Below are 17876 nucleotides of genomic sequence, written 5' to 3' on the forward strand. Positions count from 1 at the left end.
CAAAAGTGAAATTTGTAAACTGAAGCTCAAAGAACTTAAATCGATGGTGAAGCCAAGGTTCCATTCAGTCAATGCAACCATAGCATTCTTCAAGTTCAGCAACCTGATCGCAAAGAAATGCAAACCTTTCACTGAAGGGGAATTTGTAAAAGAGTGTTTGCTTGAAGCAGCTGACAATCTTTTTGAAGGATTTAAAAATAAGAAAGAGACTATAGCTTCTATTCAAGATGTACAATTGTCAAGAAACACCATCGTGCAGCGAATAGAAAAGAAGTGTGGAGACACAACTGAACAATTGTTGGAAGATGTTTCAAATTGTGTTGCTTTCTCACTTTAACTGGATGAATCTACATACATAAGAGACATAGCCCAGTTACTAGTCTTTATCTGGATGCTTTCTGAAGACTTCAGTGTTAAAGAAGTACTACTTGGAATGATTTCTTTAAAAGGGAGAACTACTGGTCAGGAAATATTCAGTTCTTTCCATTCTTTTGTGACAAAATGTAATTTTCCATTGCATAGACTTGTTTCCATCACTACTGATGGAGCAAGAACAATGACAGGTGAGGTTAAGGGTTTCATAGCCCTCTGTAGACAGCATGACGATTTCCTTTCTTATCACTGCATCATTCACCAGCAAGTTTTGGCAAGCAAGAGACTCAATGCAAAGACTGTCATGGACATCACTTTCAAAATTGTAAATTCAGTTTGTGGAAGATCATTCAAAGACAGCTTTTAAATCTTACTCTTGAAGGGGCAGCAGAAATCATTTTGCACATAGATGTAAGGTGGCTAAGTAGGAACAAATTTCTACAAAGATTTTGTGATTTGCTGAATGAAATAAGAAGTTTTTTGAAGGAGAGGGGAGATGACCAAGCAGAGTTGGAAGATGAGGAGTGGTTATGTGATCTAGTTATGTGATCGCTGACTTTACAGGCAAACTAAGTGATATGAACCTTGAACTACAAGGTAAAAACAAATACATTGGTGAGATGAGGAGTACAGTTTCATCCTACAAGAGCAAATTTGAGCTAATGATGACTGACCTTGCAAACAACACTTTTGATCATTTTCCTAATATGCAGAACCATCAGGGACAATATCCAAATTTTGTTTTTCAGAACAAGAAGTATGTGACAGAAATATGTTCTGTTATCCAGGAATTTGAAAATAGATTGTGACTTCCAAAAAATTGGAACAGTTGTAGAGTACTTGTCATACCCATTCAAAGTAGATGTGGACATTAAAGAAACTGCAGCTGCTATCAGTAAAAATTACTCATTGAACAAGCCATCTCTTCAAAACGAAATATTAACCCTTAAAAATAACATTTTGCTCAAGACCCATGCTGAGCAAGAATCATTTTGGAAGCCAGTATCTTGTACACTCCTGTTTCGGTTCAACTTATTTGTGTAAATCTGCGTTTTCCCATCTGAAAATGACAGAGCACACAACATTCCAACATGACAAATGAACATCTCCAGGATTCCCTGAGACTGGCCCTCACGCAATATTCACCCAACTTCAAAAAGCTGGTGGGTGAAATGCAGGCTCAGACGCCTCACTAATGAGCAAGAGCAAAATATTAAAGATTGTGCAAGATCAGCCTAGATCAATACTCGATCTAAATTTAACACAAATTACTCAATAAAAGCTAAAGAAAGTTATTAAGACAGTTAAAGAAAGTATTACTCAATAAAACTTTAAGAAAAAATGTGCTTTCCATTTACCCTCGCAGTTCTTACTGGATCTTTCTCTCTGTTTTGTTATTGCTTAATTTGCTTAACAGCCGATCACATCCAAGTAAATGACAGAAGGTTTATTAAAAATGGGTGGGGGGGGGAAATCCTTCAACTCTATTGGGTTAAAATTTAATTTGAAACTTAATTTTCATGGTGGTAGATCACCGGCACTTTTAGCCAGAAAAAGTAGATCATGACCTGTTCTAAGTTGGACATGCCTGTCTTAGTCCATCAGGGTGGAAGTATAATCAGGCATAGAAGTCTGGCTGGCAAACCGAAGATCAGCTTTGCAGAGGCATTCCCTGCATTATGAAAGTGAATTTTCTCATCCAGCTACTGTGAGAGAGCTGAAAGCAGGCTGAAGAACAGATCCTGTCAGGTCACAGTGAGTACACAGGCTGTTAGCCTGTGAGAGACATCAGGGAAGGTTGGAAAAGTAGGGGTTTCAGTGTTTCTTGATGTTCCCCTCCTGAAAAATCCTAAAATCGCTGTTTTTAAAGTTTGGGAAGTGTGAAAAATATAGTGATTTTGGCTGACGGCAGCCATCTTGTTTTTTTAGTAATCTTTTTTTTCTAAAGCTCCCTGCTTCTTCAAAACTGCAAATTTTGCCTAGAGACCTGCTGGGATGGAGACTTTGGCCTCTACTCATGTGGATTCTTGCTAGGATGGAGCAAATTTAGCATTTTTAGAGCTTCCTTGCGCCATGTGCCATGTGATACAGTGGGAAGGGGTGGCAGCATCCAGCTTAGGTTTTCCCCTGATAAAGCAGGTGACCAAATGCTCAGTTAGCTCGGTGGGGCAGCCTTCGTTGATTTTGGGGCTCGTCATGGCTGGTAATTCCACTCGTCAGCCTGCAGATACTCTGCAGCCTAAGACATATGATTTGCAATCACCTAAGGGTGCTGGATCTGCAGATCCCTCTGGGGTCTTGAATTCTTGGGATGATTCTTCTGTCCTGTGCCTATTTCAGTTTGCCGGACCTTATTCTGAGTCTTTGCAGGAATTTAACTTAGCCTGCTCCATCAACCTGTTCCTCCTGTCTTTCTGATGTGCGCTCACAGTCGGCTAATTTTCCCTGGCATCCTGTTGTGTGCATTCTGGTCTCAAAGCAGTTTGACTATCCGGAAGGTGCTCTGAAATTTGCTAGAGCTATGTCCCGCTTTGTCTTTTCTGGCACAGGCTTTGTCTTTTCTGACACAGTAGTGTCAGCAGCTTTTGGGTCAGCCCAGAGTGGATTCCTTGGTGGCACAGGTGAGTAACACGCACCTCTCTGTCCAGAGAGGCAGGTGTAGTGCTAAAAGATATGCAGGTCTGCCATGTGGATGGGATCCTCAGGAAACTTTGACGCAGCTGCTTTAAGCATCAAAGCTGCTTTGGCGACGTTTTTGTTGCACACACCCATTTCTCTCGACTGCGCACACTGAAGAGTGAGGCGGTGGATCCCCCTCTTCAGCTTCTTTTGGCTGGGACAAATTATATGGTTGATGCATTATATGACCTTATGCGAGTTAGACAAAGGTGTCAGCGTATTCCATCTCTGCCTGCAGACTGTTCTGGATCAGACAGTGGGCTGGTGAATCCACTTCCAAGGCTACTTTGGTTAGGCTGCCTTTTCAGGAACAGTTATTGTTTGGCAAAGGTCTGGACAATCTCATGGATTCTGCAATGGACCTTCACCCTAAGACACTGCCTAACAGCAGACCCAAACCCTCCAGGGCTTCTGGTCATTCTAATTTCCGTGGCTCACGGTGCACTCGCCATTAAGCAAGTGCTCTGTCGCAGAGATTTTCACTGGGCTCCAGAAGATGGTATACTGGGGCTTCAGGCATTTCCAGCTTTCCTCCTCCTGTTTTGCATCCTTTGCCATCAATGCACAATGGTGCCTGTGTGGGATGCCCCTCTTCAAATGTGTATCCTGCCTGGATATGCATTTCATCTGACCAGTGGGTCTTGGACATTATTGTCTTGGACATTATTTGGATGGGCTGCCAGCTGGACTTTGCCTGGCCTCTGATAGTTTGATTTGTGGCCTTTCCTACAGCTCGCCTGAACAAAGTGCTCCTGGTTCCAGACCATTGTTCCACGCTTGTTGGATATTCATGCAATGGAGCTGGTACCACTCTTCAGGCTCAGGCAGATGTCTACTCTATTTCCTTTATTGTGCCAATGAAAGGCTTAGAAGATTGGAGGCCTGTTCGGGATATTCAACGTGTGAATGTGGCTCTCAAGGTTCCACGCTTTTGAATGAAGACGTGTATTCAGTCATTCCAGCAGTGGCTCCAGGAGAGTTTCTTACCTCTCTAGATCTCACAGAGGTGTACTTGCACATTCCCATTTTTCTGGCCCAATGCAAATTTTTGCAGTTTCATGTTCTAGAACAGCATTTCCAATTCTGACTCTGCCTTTTGGGCTGGCGACAGTGCCTTGGACCTTCACCAAGGTGCTTGTGGTTGTGGCAGCTTGCCTGCCTCTTCTTGGATGACTGGCTGATTAGCGCTCCCTCATTGGCTGAGGGATGACGCACAGTGGAGTGGATGCTCTAGGTGCTAAAAGACCTGGGCAGGATTGTCATGTTCAGGAAGAACCATCTACGCTGATGCAATCGCTGGAATACCGGAGAGTTCTCTACCAGAAGCCTGCAGGCAGAAACTGTGTGCACAGATTTCTTCCTTTTTAGAGCAGTTGGCTCTTTCAGCAGGGGATTATCTTGCAATTCTGGGATTCATGGTTACCTCGCTGGATGTGCTCTCTCACTGGGCTCCACACAAGGATGCCTTGCAGGTCTGTCTACCTTGGACTCTGGAAGACTGAGCAATTATTGACTGGTAGCTTCTGCCACAATTGCTGTGCAGGGGCATACTACTGTGCCTTGCCTCCTGGATCGTGGTGATGACAGATGACAGCCTTTGGGGCTGAGGAGACCATTGCAATTGTTGTTGTGTTCAGAGATGTTGACTGCTCTCTTGGCGAAAAGGGTCAATCACCTGGTTGGAGCTCAAAGCCATTCAGCTAGCTCTGATGTGCTTGCGGAAGGCTATGGAAGGCCAAGACCTCAAGGGTTGCCCTGATAAAGCGACAACAGTAACCTGCATCTATTGCCGGGGGGGGGCCAATCCTCTAGTTCAGGAAGCTTACCTTCTTATTCTTTGGGCAGAATGTCCCCTCCTAGCACTGACGGCAGCGCATATGGCGGAAGGGATATTCTACTATGATTGTGGTTTCTCTTTTCAAGGCTCAGATGTTGTCCACACTGTTGGCTTATGCTAAGTGGTGGAAGGCCTTCCAACATTGGTGTGCCCAGGACTAGGCAGACCCTTATTCAGGTCGAATCTCGCTGATTCTCATCTTTCCTCAGGCTGTTTTGGATAAAATCCTCACTGTGGCTTCTCTGCGGGTCCAAGTAGCTAGGCACTCCTGTTATAGATCCTGGGAGTATTGGTCCTCATTGGCGTCTCATCCTGATGTCGCTACATTCTTGAAGGAGGCTCTTCATGTCAGACTGCCGGTTAAGTCATCTTTCCCTGCTTGGGACCTAAACTTGGTGTTGTCTAGCTTTACCAAAGCTCCTTTTGAGCCCCTTCAAGATGCTTTCCTCTTGGACTTAATGCTCAAGACTGTTCTTCTGGTTGCTTTTAGTTAGGTGCAGCATGTGTCAGAACTACAGGCTTTGTCTTGTAGAGAACCATTCCTCCGTATTTCAGAGGCTGGGGTTTCCCTTTGGATAGTTCTTTCCTTCCTGCTGAAGGTGGTTTCGGCCTTCCATGTTAATCAGGAATTGTATCTGCCTACCTTTCAGCCTACGGGTTCCAGGACACAGAACCGCCTGTTGATGAAACTAGTTGTGCGCAGAGTGCTTCTGCATTATCTGGAGGTCACTATCGAGTTTTTTCTCTTTGACCGTTGGTTTGTGCTGAATCATTCAGTTGAGCAGAGCACTCCCGCTTCCAAGGCCCCGATTTCCAGATTAATCTGTAGGGCCATTTCGTCAGCCTACATTCTTTCGGAGAATCAGTCTACTGTTTACTTCAAGGCACATTCTACCAGGAGTGTGGCTTCTTTTTGGGCCAAAGCTAGATCTGTCTCTCCTAAGGTGGTTGCAGGATGGCAATGCGATCTTATCTTTACACATTTGCCAAACTTTATAGAAGTGGAGGTGGCAGCAAGGCAGGACTCTGCCTTTGGTACTTGGACTTTCAAGTCAGTGCAGCAAGCCCACCCTAGCTTTTTGGGGACTTCTTTTGTACGTCTCAGCAGTCTAGAATGTCTCATCTAAGGCAATGGAAAAAGTTTATGTACTTACCCTAGTAAGCTCTTTTCCAGTTGATAGGTGAGACATTCTAGACTCCCACCCAGTCCTTACTGCACCTGTCTCCTGTTTTCAGTTTGTTTCTGCTTCTCCAAGCTGCTCCTTGGATGACTGTCAGCCCATGAGGGCTAGGATGAATTTGTATTTACACTCAATTTTGGGGAGTATTTTCTGAGCTTCTTTGAAGCCTGTGTTGGCATTTAACTTTCCTGTTGAATTAATTCTTAAGCAGAATAGTTGGTTTGAGCATATTGCTACAGGCGCATCTACTTCACGTGTATTGAGTGTCTCTACATGCTTAGGTACTAACTGTAGGTGGAGCTAAACAACCCAGTGAAGTACAGCAGAGGCAGAGTGAAAACTCCAGAGTGGATTCCTTCTGTAGTATGTGGCTATATTTATTTATTCATTCACTTTTCTATACCATTCTCCCAAGGGAGCTCAGAACGGTTTACATAAATTTATTCAGGTACTCACAAGGAGGAAAAAAGGTTGACTCAAATATAAACTGAGATTAGAAATTTGAGTCCTGGAACTGTAAGTGCAATGTCAGTCTGGGGCATTTGAGTGTCGTAAGTAATGCCATAAGTAATCACTAATTTTTCAGTTGGGGCTGTTTCGAGTCCAAAAAATCTGAAGTAGCGCTGATAAATAGGGAAATAACCATCAATCTAGAATGTCTCACCTATCTACTGGAAAAGAGCTTACTCAAAACCCCTTGATTTTTACAAAATTCAACAGGGATGGACTCCTCAGCATGTGCTAACATGAATCCATGTGCAGCAGAGTAGTAGTCTGTGCAAGCAAGGAGGGAGAAGGAGCTTCAAGCTTAGGCCCATCTGGTGAACCATCCTGGTTCCAGGAGATGGGGAGAAAGTTCTGTTCGGTACCTGAAACTGGCGAGGGTGTGAAGCATCAGCACATGAAGCCTGTGGATCCTAAGAAAGCCTTGCCAGTGGTCCATCAAGGGTTAATTCTTGCCCCTAGAAACATAGAAAAATGACGGCAGAAAAGGGCCAAGGCCCATCAAGTCTGCCCACTCTATAGACCCTCCCCTTAAGATTAGCCAATGTTTTACCCTGACCCACGTAGGGATCCCACATGGGCGTCCCATTTATTCTTAAAATCTGGCACGCTGCTGGCCTCGATTACCTGTACTGGAAGCTTGTTCCATTGATCAATCACTCGCTCCGTGAAGAAATACTTCCTGGTGTCGCCGTGAAATTTTCCGCACTTGAGTTTGAGCGGGTGCCCCCTTGTGGGTGAGGGGCCTCTGAGAAGGAAAATGTTATCTTCCACTTCTATACGTCCGGTGACGTATTTAAACGTCTCAATCATGTCTCCCCTCTCCCTGCGTTCCTCGAGAGTGTAGAGCTGCAAATTGTTTAGTCTTGCTTCGTACGAGAGACCTTTAAGCCCTGAGACCATTCTGGTGGCCATCCTTTGGACCGACTCGACCCTCTGCATGTCTTTGCGATAATGTGGCTTCCAGAATTGCACGCAGTATTCCAGATGAGGTCTCACCATGGTCCTGTATAATGGCATTATGACTGCAGGCTTTCTGCTGACGAAACTTCTACGGATGCAACCCAGCATCTGCCTTGCCCTTGAGGAAGCCTTCTCCACCTGATTGGCAGATTTCATGTCTGCGCTAATGATTACTCCTAAATCTCGTTCTGCTGAAGTCCTGGTCAAGGTCTCCCCGTTCAAGGTATAAGTTCTGCACGGGTTTCTGCTACCCAGGTGCATGACCTTACACTTTCCAGCATTGAAGCCCAGCTGCCAGGTTGAAGACCAGCATTCCAATGTACGCAGGTCCTGCGCCATACTATCTTGTAGATTGTCCTCGCTTACCATATTACATAGTTTGGCGTCGTCGGCGAATAATGTTACTTTACCTTGAAGCCCTTTGAGTCAGATCTCCTATGAATATGTTGAAGAGGAGCGGACCCAAGACCGAGCCCTGCGGCACCCCGCTGGTCACCTCCGATGTCTCAGAGAAAGTACCGTTAACCATCACCCTCTGAAGTCTGCCACTCAGCCAATCATTGACCCATGCCGTCAGAGTCTCTCCTAACCCCATCGATTTCATCTTGTTTAACAGTCTGCAGTGTGGGATGCTGTGTGGGAAGCCCTATGCAAGGCTTCTCCCTGGAATCTGTCCATCTCATATGGAGTGCATTTGTCACGGACCCTGGTCATGCTCTGCAGTCAGAAAGTGTGTTGCAGTATTTCCTGGATGTATCCTCTCTTCTTGTGATCAGTGATCTAGTTTCCAGTGCCAATGACCACTCAGACCCAGATTGGCCCAGATTGAAGGTCAGATTCCATACTTTTTTTTAATCTGTCCCAATGCCATGCAATAACATCACTGTACCCCTAGAAGCAACAGGAAATCCCCAAGGAAGCAATCAAATAAACAAAACAAAGAGGTAAGGTCGAGAGGTTCCAGTAGGGGTCTTTATTGTCAGTAACATAAAAACATTCAGCAACTCAATGCTGCATGCGTTCAATACTCAGGGTACCTTCCTTAGGAGTCTGAAAGCAAACACAGACTAAATATGAAATCATTAGCTAAAAATATAAGAACATTCAAAATCATAAATGAGAAATATATTGAAAACATATGGAGATGAGATCAAGATGGCGGCGAGGACGGATGCCTGAGCAAGTTGCGCTACTCGTTTTGTTGCCTGAAGCGTCTGTGGAGAATCTTTCCTAGCTTCTATCATGGGAAAGAGGAAAGGAGCCTACCGCCCTAACCCTCTGCCGAGCAGAACCCTTCAATTCCTTGTTCAGACAACAATATAGAGTGCTTTTCATCGTTCGGGTGAGGACACCCGACCTACCTTGCGGGAGAGCCTGGAATTTTCAGGCAATCTCAATGCGGAGCTGAGCCGGGTATCGCTAAGCTCGGAACAGCGTTTGGTTCCTCCCCAACCCAGAAGAGATTTGGTGCAGGGAGCGGTTGCTGCACTGTTGTTCTGGGAGGGAAAGGCACAGGAAGGGTGCCTACACTGGATCTAAGGAGGAAGGTGAAGTCGGTATTGACAAACACACTCCAGACACCATAGTGGAAGAGGTGAGAGGTGCTTCGGGAGGGATTACCATCAACTACGGGAGTTGAAAAAACCAGAAAAAGTGGATATGGAAGCGCTATTGCAGGCCATATCGGTCATGGATTCCAACCTTAAGTTGACTTTATCTGCTATTAAAGTTGATTATGGAGCTGTCTTTTCTAAGGTGGAGCAGCAGGGGGTATTGCTATCCAAATGAATGAAAAGTTGGAGAGACATGATAACAAATTAAAGAAGATGGAAAAAGTGGAGGTGGAAATGGTTAAAGATCTTATATTAAATGGTTAAAGATCATATGTATACTGCATGTAAGATGGAGAACTTTGAAAATCAATTGAGGAAAAACAATTTAAGATTTCTTAATTTTCCAAAGTGTCCCATCATATCTCCAGCTGAAATGGCTAGAAAATATTTCTGAGAGGTCTTGGCCATTCCGCCAGAAAATATACCTCCAATTGTGAGAGCTAACTATTTAAATATTTGGAAACCTCAAAGTGAATCTACTCTGGTAGATATACCTGTAGAAAATGTGCTGGAAAAGAATTTATCTTCATACCTGGAAAGTTCCCTTGAGGTGGTTACGGATAGTATTTTAGACATCTTAATGATCAGTTCTTAGGCTCTAATGTACAAATATTTCCAGATTAAGCTCAGAAAACCTAGAGATGTAGGAAGGAATTCTGGGCCTTGAGACCAAGAGTCCTTGCTCTGGGAGCTACATTCTTCTTAAATTTGCCACAAAATGTTATGTATCTTATTTAAATAAGAATTTTCTGTTCTTTGAGCCTAAGCAACTGATAGAATTTGTTGAATCAAAGGAAAAGTTGGTAATCATGCCAGATGATATTTGACCTTCCATACAGCTGTAGGTTAGGTAGTCCATTGCCGTTGCTCTAACTGTAAGCTTATTTTCTCTCCAAGTTTGGATGTTTTATTTCTTTTCTTGATCTCTTATGACTATGTTGTGGGCTAAATAAGTTTTAATATTTTCCTTTGTATGTAATTGTATATACTGTATATTTTCTTGATCTGTATCAAGTGGTGTAATGCTTATAAGAAAAATTTTAAATCTTATAAATTAAAATTTTTTTAAAAAAGAAAACATATGTACTCAGCTCATGTTGCACCACAAACATACCTAAACACAAAGCAAAGCTACAAACTAACTCACTAAACACCTGAATATCCACTAAACTCGGTGACAGGACAAAAGCGCGCCAGACATCAGCTCGCCGACATTGGAGCACCGACAATTTGGCGCAAGACACCAGCGCGCCACAGGAAAACTTACTTTTAAAGAGTTCCAACGGGGGGGGGTGTGGGGGGAACCCCCCACTTTACTTCATAGTCTTCACGCTGCCGTTGGGGTGTGTGTGGGGGGGTGCAACACCCCAAATTATAGAGAAAACTGAACTTTTTCCTAAAAAATCAGAAAAAGTTCTGTTTACTCTATAATGGAGGGTTTCCCACTCACACCCCGCGTCGGAGCTCTTTAAAAGTAAGTTTTTCCATGGCACACTAGTGTCTTGTGCCGAATTGTCGGCGCTCCAATGTTGGCGTACTGATGTCTCGCGCGTGAATGACTATGAACCCTAAACTCTACATAAACACACAAAAAATATACTGTATAGAAGGATTTACTGGCTCACAAATGCGGAGAGTTTCACTGAGTTTGATCTGCAAGGATTAAAAAAAATCTTGAAAAACACTTAAAATCCTAACAAAGGACAACTCAAGGGGGGGAAGAGAAGTCTATGAAGCAGGCACAAACAAAATAAGAAATAAAATCACATTTCAAACAAAATTCCAGCTGTAGCATTTAATTTATATATTTAGCACTCTATGGGGCAAATTCTATAAACGGCGTCCCAATTGTAAGCGGCGGTAGGCATCCTACCGATGTCTAGCCAGCCACCCCGACACTCCCCAAATCCACCTCCACCACCACTACCCCCAAAGCCCACCCAGACATCCTCCTCGTACCTTTTTCAGCAAGACTGACCAGAGGGATGCCTACTCCCTCCAGCCAGCAAGTCCACCTCTTCACAATGGATGCACTAGGAAGGGAAGGGGAAGGCCCACTATTCTAAAGAGGCGGGCCTGCCAGCCAGAGGGAGTAAGCATCCCTTCAGTTGGCCTTGCTGAAAAAGGTACGAGGGAGGTTGTGTTCAGGGGGGTGCCAGCAGGAGGGAGTGGGCATCCTTCCTACCAGAGATGTTTGCGGGGGCAGGGTTTCCCTGCCATATCCGCTGACATGGACGCTGGTTAGAGAATTGGGGTGATTAGCGATTCTGTATAGGATGACCATGTGCGATTCTCAAAAGCCACTTAGGCAGCTGCTGAGACCGAATCAGGCCCTTTATGTACAGTCAGCAGTGCTGAACACAAATGGTAAAGGGTGACAGCTGCCACGACTATACATTTAGTTAGGCCTGCTGGGCATTCTGAGTCCTAGGGCAAGAAAGACATCCCTTTTGAATTTACCAAGAGAAAGGAGAAAGGCAAAATATTAGAGGAGGAAGAGGAGGGGCTGGATCAGCACATGCACCCATTTTACAAATTGTGCACATATAGAAACATGACTTCACATCCACTATCTCCTCTTCTCTCTAATTCTCACCAGCACATACATGTACAAAGTTACTCTTGCTTTGGAACAGGCAATTTTATAAAAATATGTTGGTGCATGTTGTCTTTATACAATTGATGCAACATAAGCACACCTGTGTGCCTTGAAACCCTTTTATAAAGTGTTCATGTTTCTTATGGTGACCTGCTTTGGAATCATTAAAAGAACATCAAGAAGTACCTTACCTGAGCAGGCGTAACAGCCAATCCAAGCCCTAAGTTCTCAGAGATTACAAAAGCATTGGCTATCCATGTAGTTATTGTATCAGGTATTTTCACTTCCAATGTTGTACTTGCTTTGGAACTTTAAAAAAAAAAAAAAAACATCTTAAAACGTAATAGTGCTCTAATGCCAAATGCATATTTACTGTTACATTCAGTTTTTTTTTTTTTCAGGTGTGTCAATCTAATGAAATATTTAAGTAGCTACAAAATGTGGTACTACAGTGGATGAAGAATCAGCAAACTTCATGACATAAAGCAGGGATCTCAAAGTCCCTCCTTGAGGGCCGCAATCCAGTCGGGTTTTCAGGATTTCTCCAATGAATTTACATTGAAAGCAGAGCATGCACATAGATCTCATGCATATTCATTGGGGAAATCCTGAAAACCCAACTGGATTGCGGCCCTCAAGGAGGGACTTTGAGACCCCTGACATAAAGGGACTTGTTTATTAAGTTGCAATAGGAGCTACAGTGTGTCTAACACAGCTTAAAATGGCACTCAAGCATCCTGCAGTACCTGCAAATTGTATATGCACTAACTGGTGTATGGTGCAGTGGTTAAAGCAACAGCCTCAGCACCCTGAGGTTATGGTACAAACCCATACTGCTTCCTATGACCCTGGGCAAGTCACTCATTCCCCCCATTGCCCCAAATACATTGGACAGATTGTGAGCCCACCAGGACAGATAAGGAAAAATGCTTGAGTACCTGAATAAATTCATATAAATCATTCTGAGCTCCCCTGGGAGAATGGTATAGAAAATTGAATAAATAAATAATTTCAATTTTTGTTTTTTCAAGGGGCATGTCAAAGGGCAGAGAGTGGGCATTCCTGAACTAACCAATTAATGTAGTAACATTAACTCACACTAACTGGTTAGCACACAGATAGCATGACAGCCCTTACCACCTACAAAATGGATGATAGTATTCATATAATAAACTTTTTTTTTTTAATGGCCACATGTTAATGGCAACATTAACGCTAGCCTACCAATTTAAAGTCAGTTTTTGCTGATATGGAACTTGCTACTACTACTATTTATTTCTATAGTGCTGAAAAAGTGTACGCAGCACTATACATTTGAATAAGTTGTTACAGATTTTGGCCTTTGAGCTTCATGATTTAATACCAGTGGGGGATTTTTATGATATTGTGTTGAGAACATTAACACATGGCCATTAATACAACCCCCCCCAAAAAAAAAAAAAAAAAAAGATAACTTTTATGGCTGTGGTATAAACAGCCTTAGCGCATGGGAAAGACCAATATAAGGGCATGTTGTGGCAACCTTTTACCATAGCTTACTAAAAGTGCCTCTTCATATCTCCAAAGATTTAACTACTCTCCTGAGACTCACTTGCATTTTCTCACAATGTTTTCTATTAAACTGACCTGCTCATTCTATTTTGAACTTAGGCAATAAGGGCCAGATTCTACAAACAGCACCAGTATCGATGACCATGATCGCGTCAATCACAAACTGGGCTCATTAATAGCTAATTTATAGTTATTTTTATATATAAAATTTTATAACCCATCCATCTACAAATCTAGGATGCTAACAAAAAAACACACAGTTATATAAAACAAAATCAAAATGTGATGCAAAAAGAGGTGAAGAGAGGAGAATGGGAATGGACTCCACTTTACAGTTAAGGTGGAGGCAGTTACTGTGTTAATATGGCAGAGAATGTGGCAAAATTAATGACACTTGAACAGATGTAATTAACTGGGGATAAAGGTGAACCAGTTGATATCGCATATTTGGATTTTCATAATGGCATTTTACAAAGTACCTCATGAAAGAATTCTGACAAAATTAGAGAGAGTAATGGGATAGGAGGTAATGTCCTATTATGAATTAAGAACAGAGTAGGTTTAAATAGTCGATATTCTCAACGGAGAAGGATAAATAATGGGGTTCCCTAGGGGGTCTGTGCTGGGACCACAGCTTTTTAACATATTTATCAATCTAGAGATGGGAATAACTAGCGAGATAATTAAATTTGCTGATGACACAAAGTTGTTCAAAGTTGTTGAATTGCAAGAGAATTGTGAAAAATTACAAGACGACCTTGAGAGACCGGGCATCAAAATGGCAGATTAGGCATGACAGCAATCTCTAGCCAATTCTGTTTTCCTTGATAAATCACCAGTACCATTTTTACACTATAAGCTTGTGTTGTTCCATGTAAACACTGGATCCTGGTGTATCCCTGGGGTCGGTCAATTCCTGCCCCCTTCTTGGCTAGGATATAATTCAATAGCTGACCGACTGGTTCAATCCCGAATCAAATAGGGCCATAACAGGAATTCCCCCTAACATAACTTGTACAATATATTCTTCTGTTATATAAGAACATAAGAATAGCCTTACTGGATCAGACTAATGGCCCATCTAGCCCAGTATCCCGTCTTCACGGAAGCCAATCCAGGTCACAAGAACCTGGCAACAACCCAAACAGAAGCAGCATTCCATGCCACCGATCCAGGGCAAGCAGTGGCTTCTCACATATATGTCGCAACAGCAGTTTATGGACCTTTCCTCCAGGAACTTGTCATCTCCATATTAGTACAGTCGTCCAGCGATATTTCACCGGCTAAGAATGATCAGATCAATTTCTAAACTTTTGGATACTGCATCTTTGAACATCCTAATCCATTCCCTTGTTATTTCATGTATAGATTACTGCAATGCCCTCTTAAAAGGAATAACAAAAAAAAAAAACTTAGGCGACTTCAGATTCTGTAGAATACAGCAGTAAAAATCATTTATAATGCAAAGAAATATGACCATGTCTCCCCCCTGCTGCATAAAGCACATTGGCTACCTATCGAGCACCGAATTAGTTACAAAATTCTCCTTTTAACCTTCAAAACCCATTTATATAATCAGCCAGAATTTATTGATAAACTACTTATTCCATATAGCCCATCCCAGCTCCAAATCTCCTTAACATTCAATCCTTAAAAAATATTAACACTTTAAGATCCAATAATTTTAAAGTGACAGCACCTTCCCTTTGGAATTCCATTCCTAATAACATAAGGGAAGAAACTTCTGTAGGCCCTTTCAAGATTAAGTTGAAGACTTTCCTATTCATAGACGCTTTTGATACATACCTGCCCTCATAAGGACATTGTTGTTTTTCAGGTCAGCCTTCTCCTTATTGTTCTTCCCTAATTTGTTCTTTCCTTTACTTATCGTAGTTATCCCCTTTTCCCTCTTGTTTTTACTTCTGTTTGTCTGGTGTATGTATTTTTGTTTTTACTGACCACTCCCCAGTAATGATATGTTCTGTTTTTAATCATTTGTTTTTGTGCCATTGTATGCTGATAATGAATTTTATTGTACATAAGAACATAAGAATTGCCGCTGCTGGGTCAGACCAGTGGTCCATCGTGCCCAGCAGTCCGCTCACACGGCGGCCCTTAGGTCAAAGACCAGTGCCCTAACTGAGACTAGCCTTACCTGCATACTTTCTGGTTCAGCAGGAACTTGTATAACTTTGTCTTGAATCCCTGGAAGATGTTTTCCTCTATAACAGCCTCCGGAAGAGTGTTCGAGTTTTCTACCACTCTCTGGGTGAAGAAGAACTTCCTTATGTTTGTGCGGAATCTATCCCCTTTTAACTTTAGAGAGTGCCCTCTTGTTCTCTCTACCTTGGAGAGGATGAACAACCTGTCTTTATCTACACCACTTTGAATCTTAGATTACATTTAAATTAACAAATTTTTAATAAACCTTGAAACTCAGGCACTTGGCCAGTTGCCCTCTACCTGCATGTACGGGGGTCTTCCGCAGGACAAAATAACTGCAGCGCCCGCTCCACGGTACGCGGATGCAGACGCGTGCACCTTCGAAGCACATTTGGAGACGTTTGGAATCTCTGGATTCTTGAACAAATTTTGTTCAAGGATTTTTTTTTTGATGGGGAAAAGAAAAGGAGGTGTTAAGAAGCAGTTTAAATCTTCTCAAACTCAAGGTCCTATGGACAAACATCTAATTCCGGTTGGCCCAGGCGTCTCAGACCCCAACTGTGGGCGGGATTTGAGCCGTATGGGCCAATCAGGTCCTAAAGCCAGCCATTCAATGGATGGATGGCTTGTCGGATGGATGAGCTTGGCACCCGTCCGTCCAACCAACGTTTTTGAAGGTATGGGGAGGGGGGTTCGTGGGTTCAGCGGGGGAGGGTCGGGAGGGGGGGGGCCTTTGTGTCGAGGGCAGGAGGGCTTGGGCTCACTCCTGCCCGATCGTGTCGGGGGGGGTTTGGGGTGCCGCAGGGCAAGAGGGCTTGGGCTCCCTCTTGCCCCGATCTTCATCGGGGGTTCGGAAGTGCCGCAGGGCAGGAGGGCTTGGGCTCCCTCCTGCCCCGATAGTATCGGGGAGTTCGGGGGTGCCGCGGGGCAAGAGGGATTGGGCTCCCTCTTGCCCCGATCTTCATTGGGGGTTCGGGGGTGCCACGGGGCAGGAAGGCTTGGGCTTCCTCCTGCCCTGATCGTTTTGTGTGGGGGGAAGGGTGGATCGCGGCAGGGGAGATGAGCCATCTCTACTGCCGCGATCATTGCTGTAGGGGGTAGGCAGGTTGCTGGGGCCGCTGAGCTGATCGCAGCAGCCACGATCAGCTCAGCGGCCCCTTTTCGGCACTTATACCTGTTTTGACTTGGTCTAAGTCAAAACGTATAAGTGCCAACTAGGCAACCTGCCTAAAGTTTTGGTTATACCTACTGCATGCCTAGGTCTAGGTTGACCCACCTCCCGCCCTTTCCTCTCCTCTAAAAACGCCTCTTTCCTCTCTGTGCGTTTAGAGGCCGGGGAAAGGCCTAAGCTGGATTTAGATACGTCTAAAACCAGCTTTGATTAGGGTACTTGGACGATCAGGCTTTTTGATCATCCAAGTACCCATTTAGGCCACTTTTTAGACTTTCTTTTTATTATTATGAACCCCACAGTGTATATATATAAATAATTACCAGTGCAAAAGGAAAGGAGGGTGAACTACAATCTTTAAAGAAAATAGAGATACATTTAGGGAAAAAAAAACAACTGGAGGGTAATAAAAATTAATCTTAAAAGCATGGCTAAACCTAGAGAAGAGGTAAAGGAGATTACGACCTATACGTAAAGTCTGATTAAAATTAAGTATTAGAGCATATGCATTAATGATAGAAGAATTATGCTATCTATGTCTCAAATGCATCCCTAAACAAGTAACTTTTTAAAGAGCTTTTAAATTTTTCTAGTGAGGATTCATCATATAAGTAAATTGGTAAGTTATTCCAGATCTGGGGTGCTATAACCGAAAAGATAGTGGGCTAGTATGGAATTGAAAAGTGAAATTTCTTTTTTGCATATTTTCCTTTATGCCAATTACTTGTTTCTGATATTGTAATGTATTAAGAAATCAATAAACTATAATAAATAAATAAAACCAGCTATATTAACTGCTCTTACCACATCCTCTGGTAACGTATTCCAGAGCTTAACTATTCTCCGAGTGAAAAAATATTTCCTCCTATTGGCTTTAAAAGTGTAACTTCAAGTGTCTCCTAATTCCTGCAAATCTTGAGCCAATAAAAAAATTGATCCAATTCTACCCGTTCTATACCACCCAGGACCCCACAGATCCCGACCACATTTCCCCTCAGCTGTCTCTCTACCAAGCCGAAGAGCCCTAACCTCACTAGTAGAAACATGATGGAAGATAAAGGCCATAGATCCATCTAGTCTGCCCATCTGCAGTAACCATTATCTCTCTCTCTCTCTCTCTCTCTTTGCCTATCCCAGTCCCTCTTGAATTCAGACACAATCTCTGTCTCTACCACCTCTTCCAGGAGACTGTTCCATGCATTTACCACTTTTCTGTAAAAAAGTATTTCCTTTGATTATTCTG

General features: G+C 43.2%; 1 protein-coding gene across 2 annotated transcripts in view; it reads right to left on the reverse strand.

The window, feature by feature from the left end:
* CD109 (CD109 molecule) overlaps positions 1-17876 on the reverse strand; it is a 295729-nt gene that overhangs the window by 113484 nt on the left and 164369 nt on the right. For both annotated transcript variants that reach the window (XM_033937865.1, XM_033937866.1), the window contains exon 19: positions 11940-12057. In XM_033937865.1, coding sequence (XP_033793756.1) covers positions 11940-12057 — 118 coding nt within the window. The remainder of the gene's footprint in view (positions 1-11939; positions 12058-17876) is intronic.

This window comes from Geotrypetes seraphini, chromosome 3 (assembly GCF_902459505.1).
Source record: "Geotrypetes seraphini chromosome 3, aGeoSer1.1, whole genome shotgun sequence".
Taxonomy (NCBI): domain Eukaryota; kingdom Metazoa; phylum Chordata; class Amphibia; order Gymnophiona; family Dermophiidae; genus Geotrypetes; species Geotrypetes seraphini.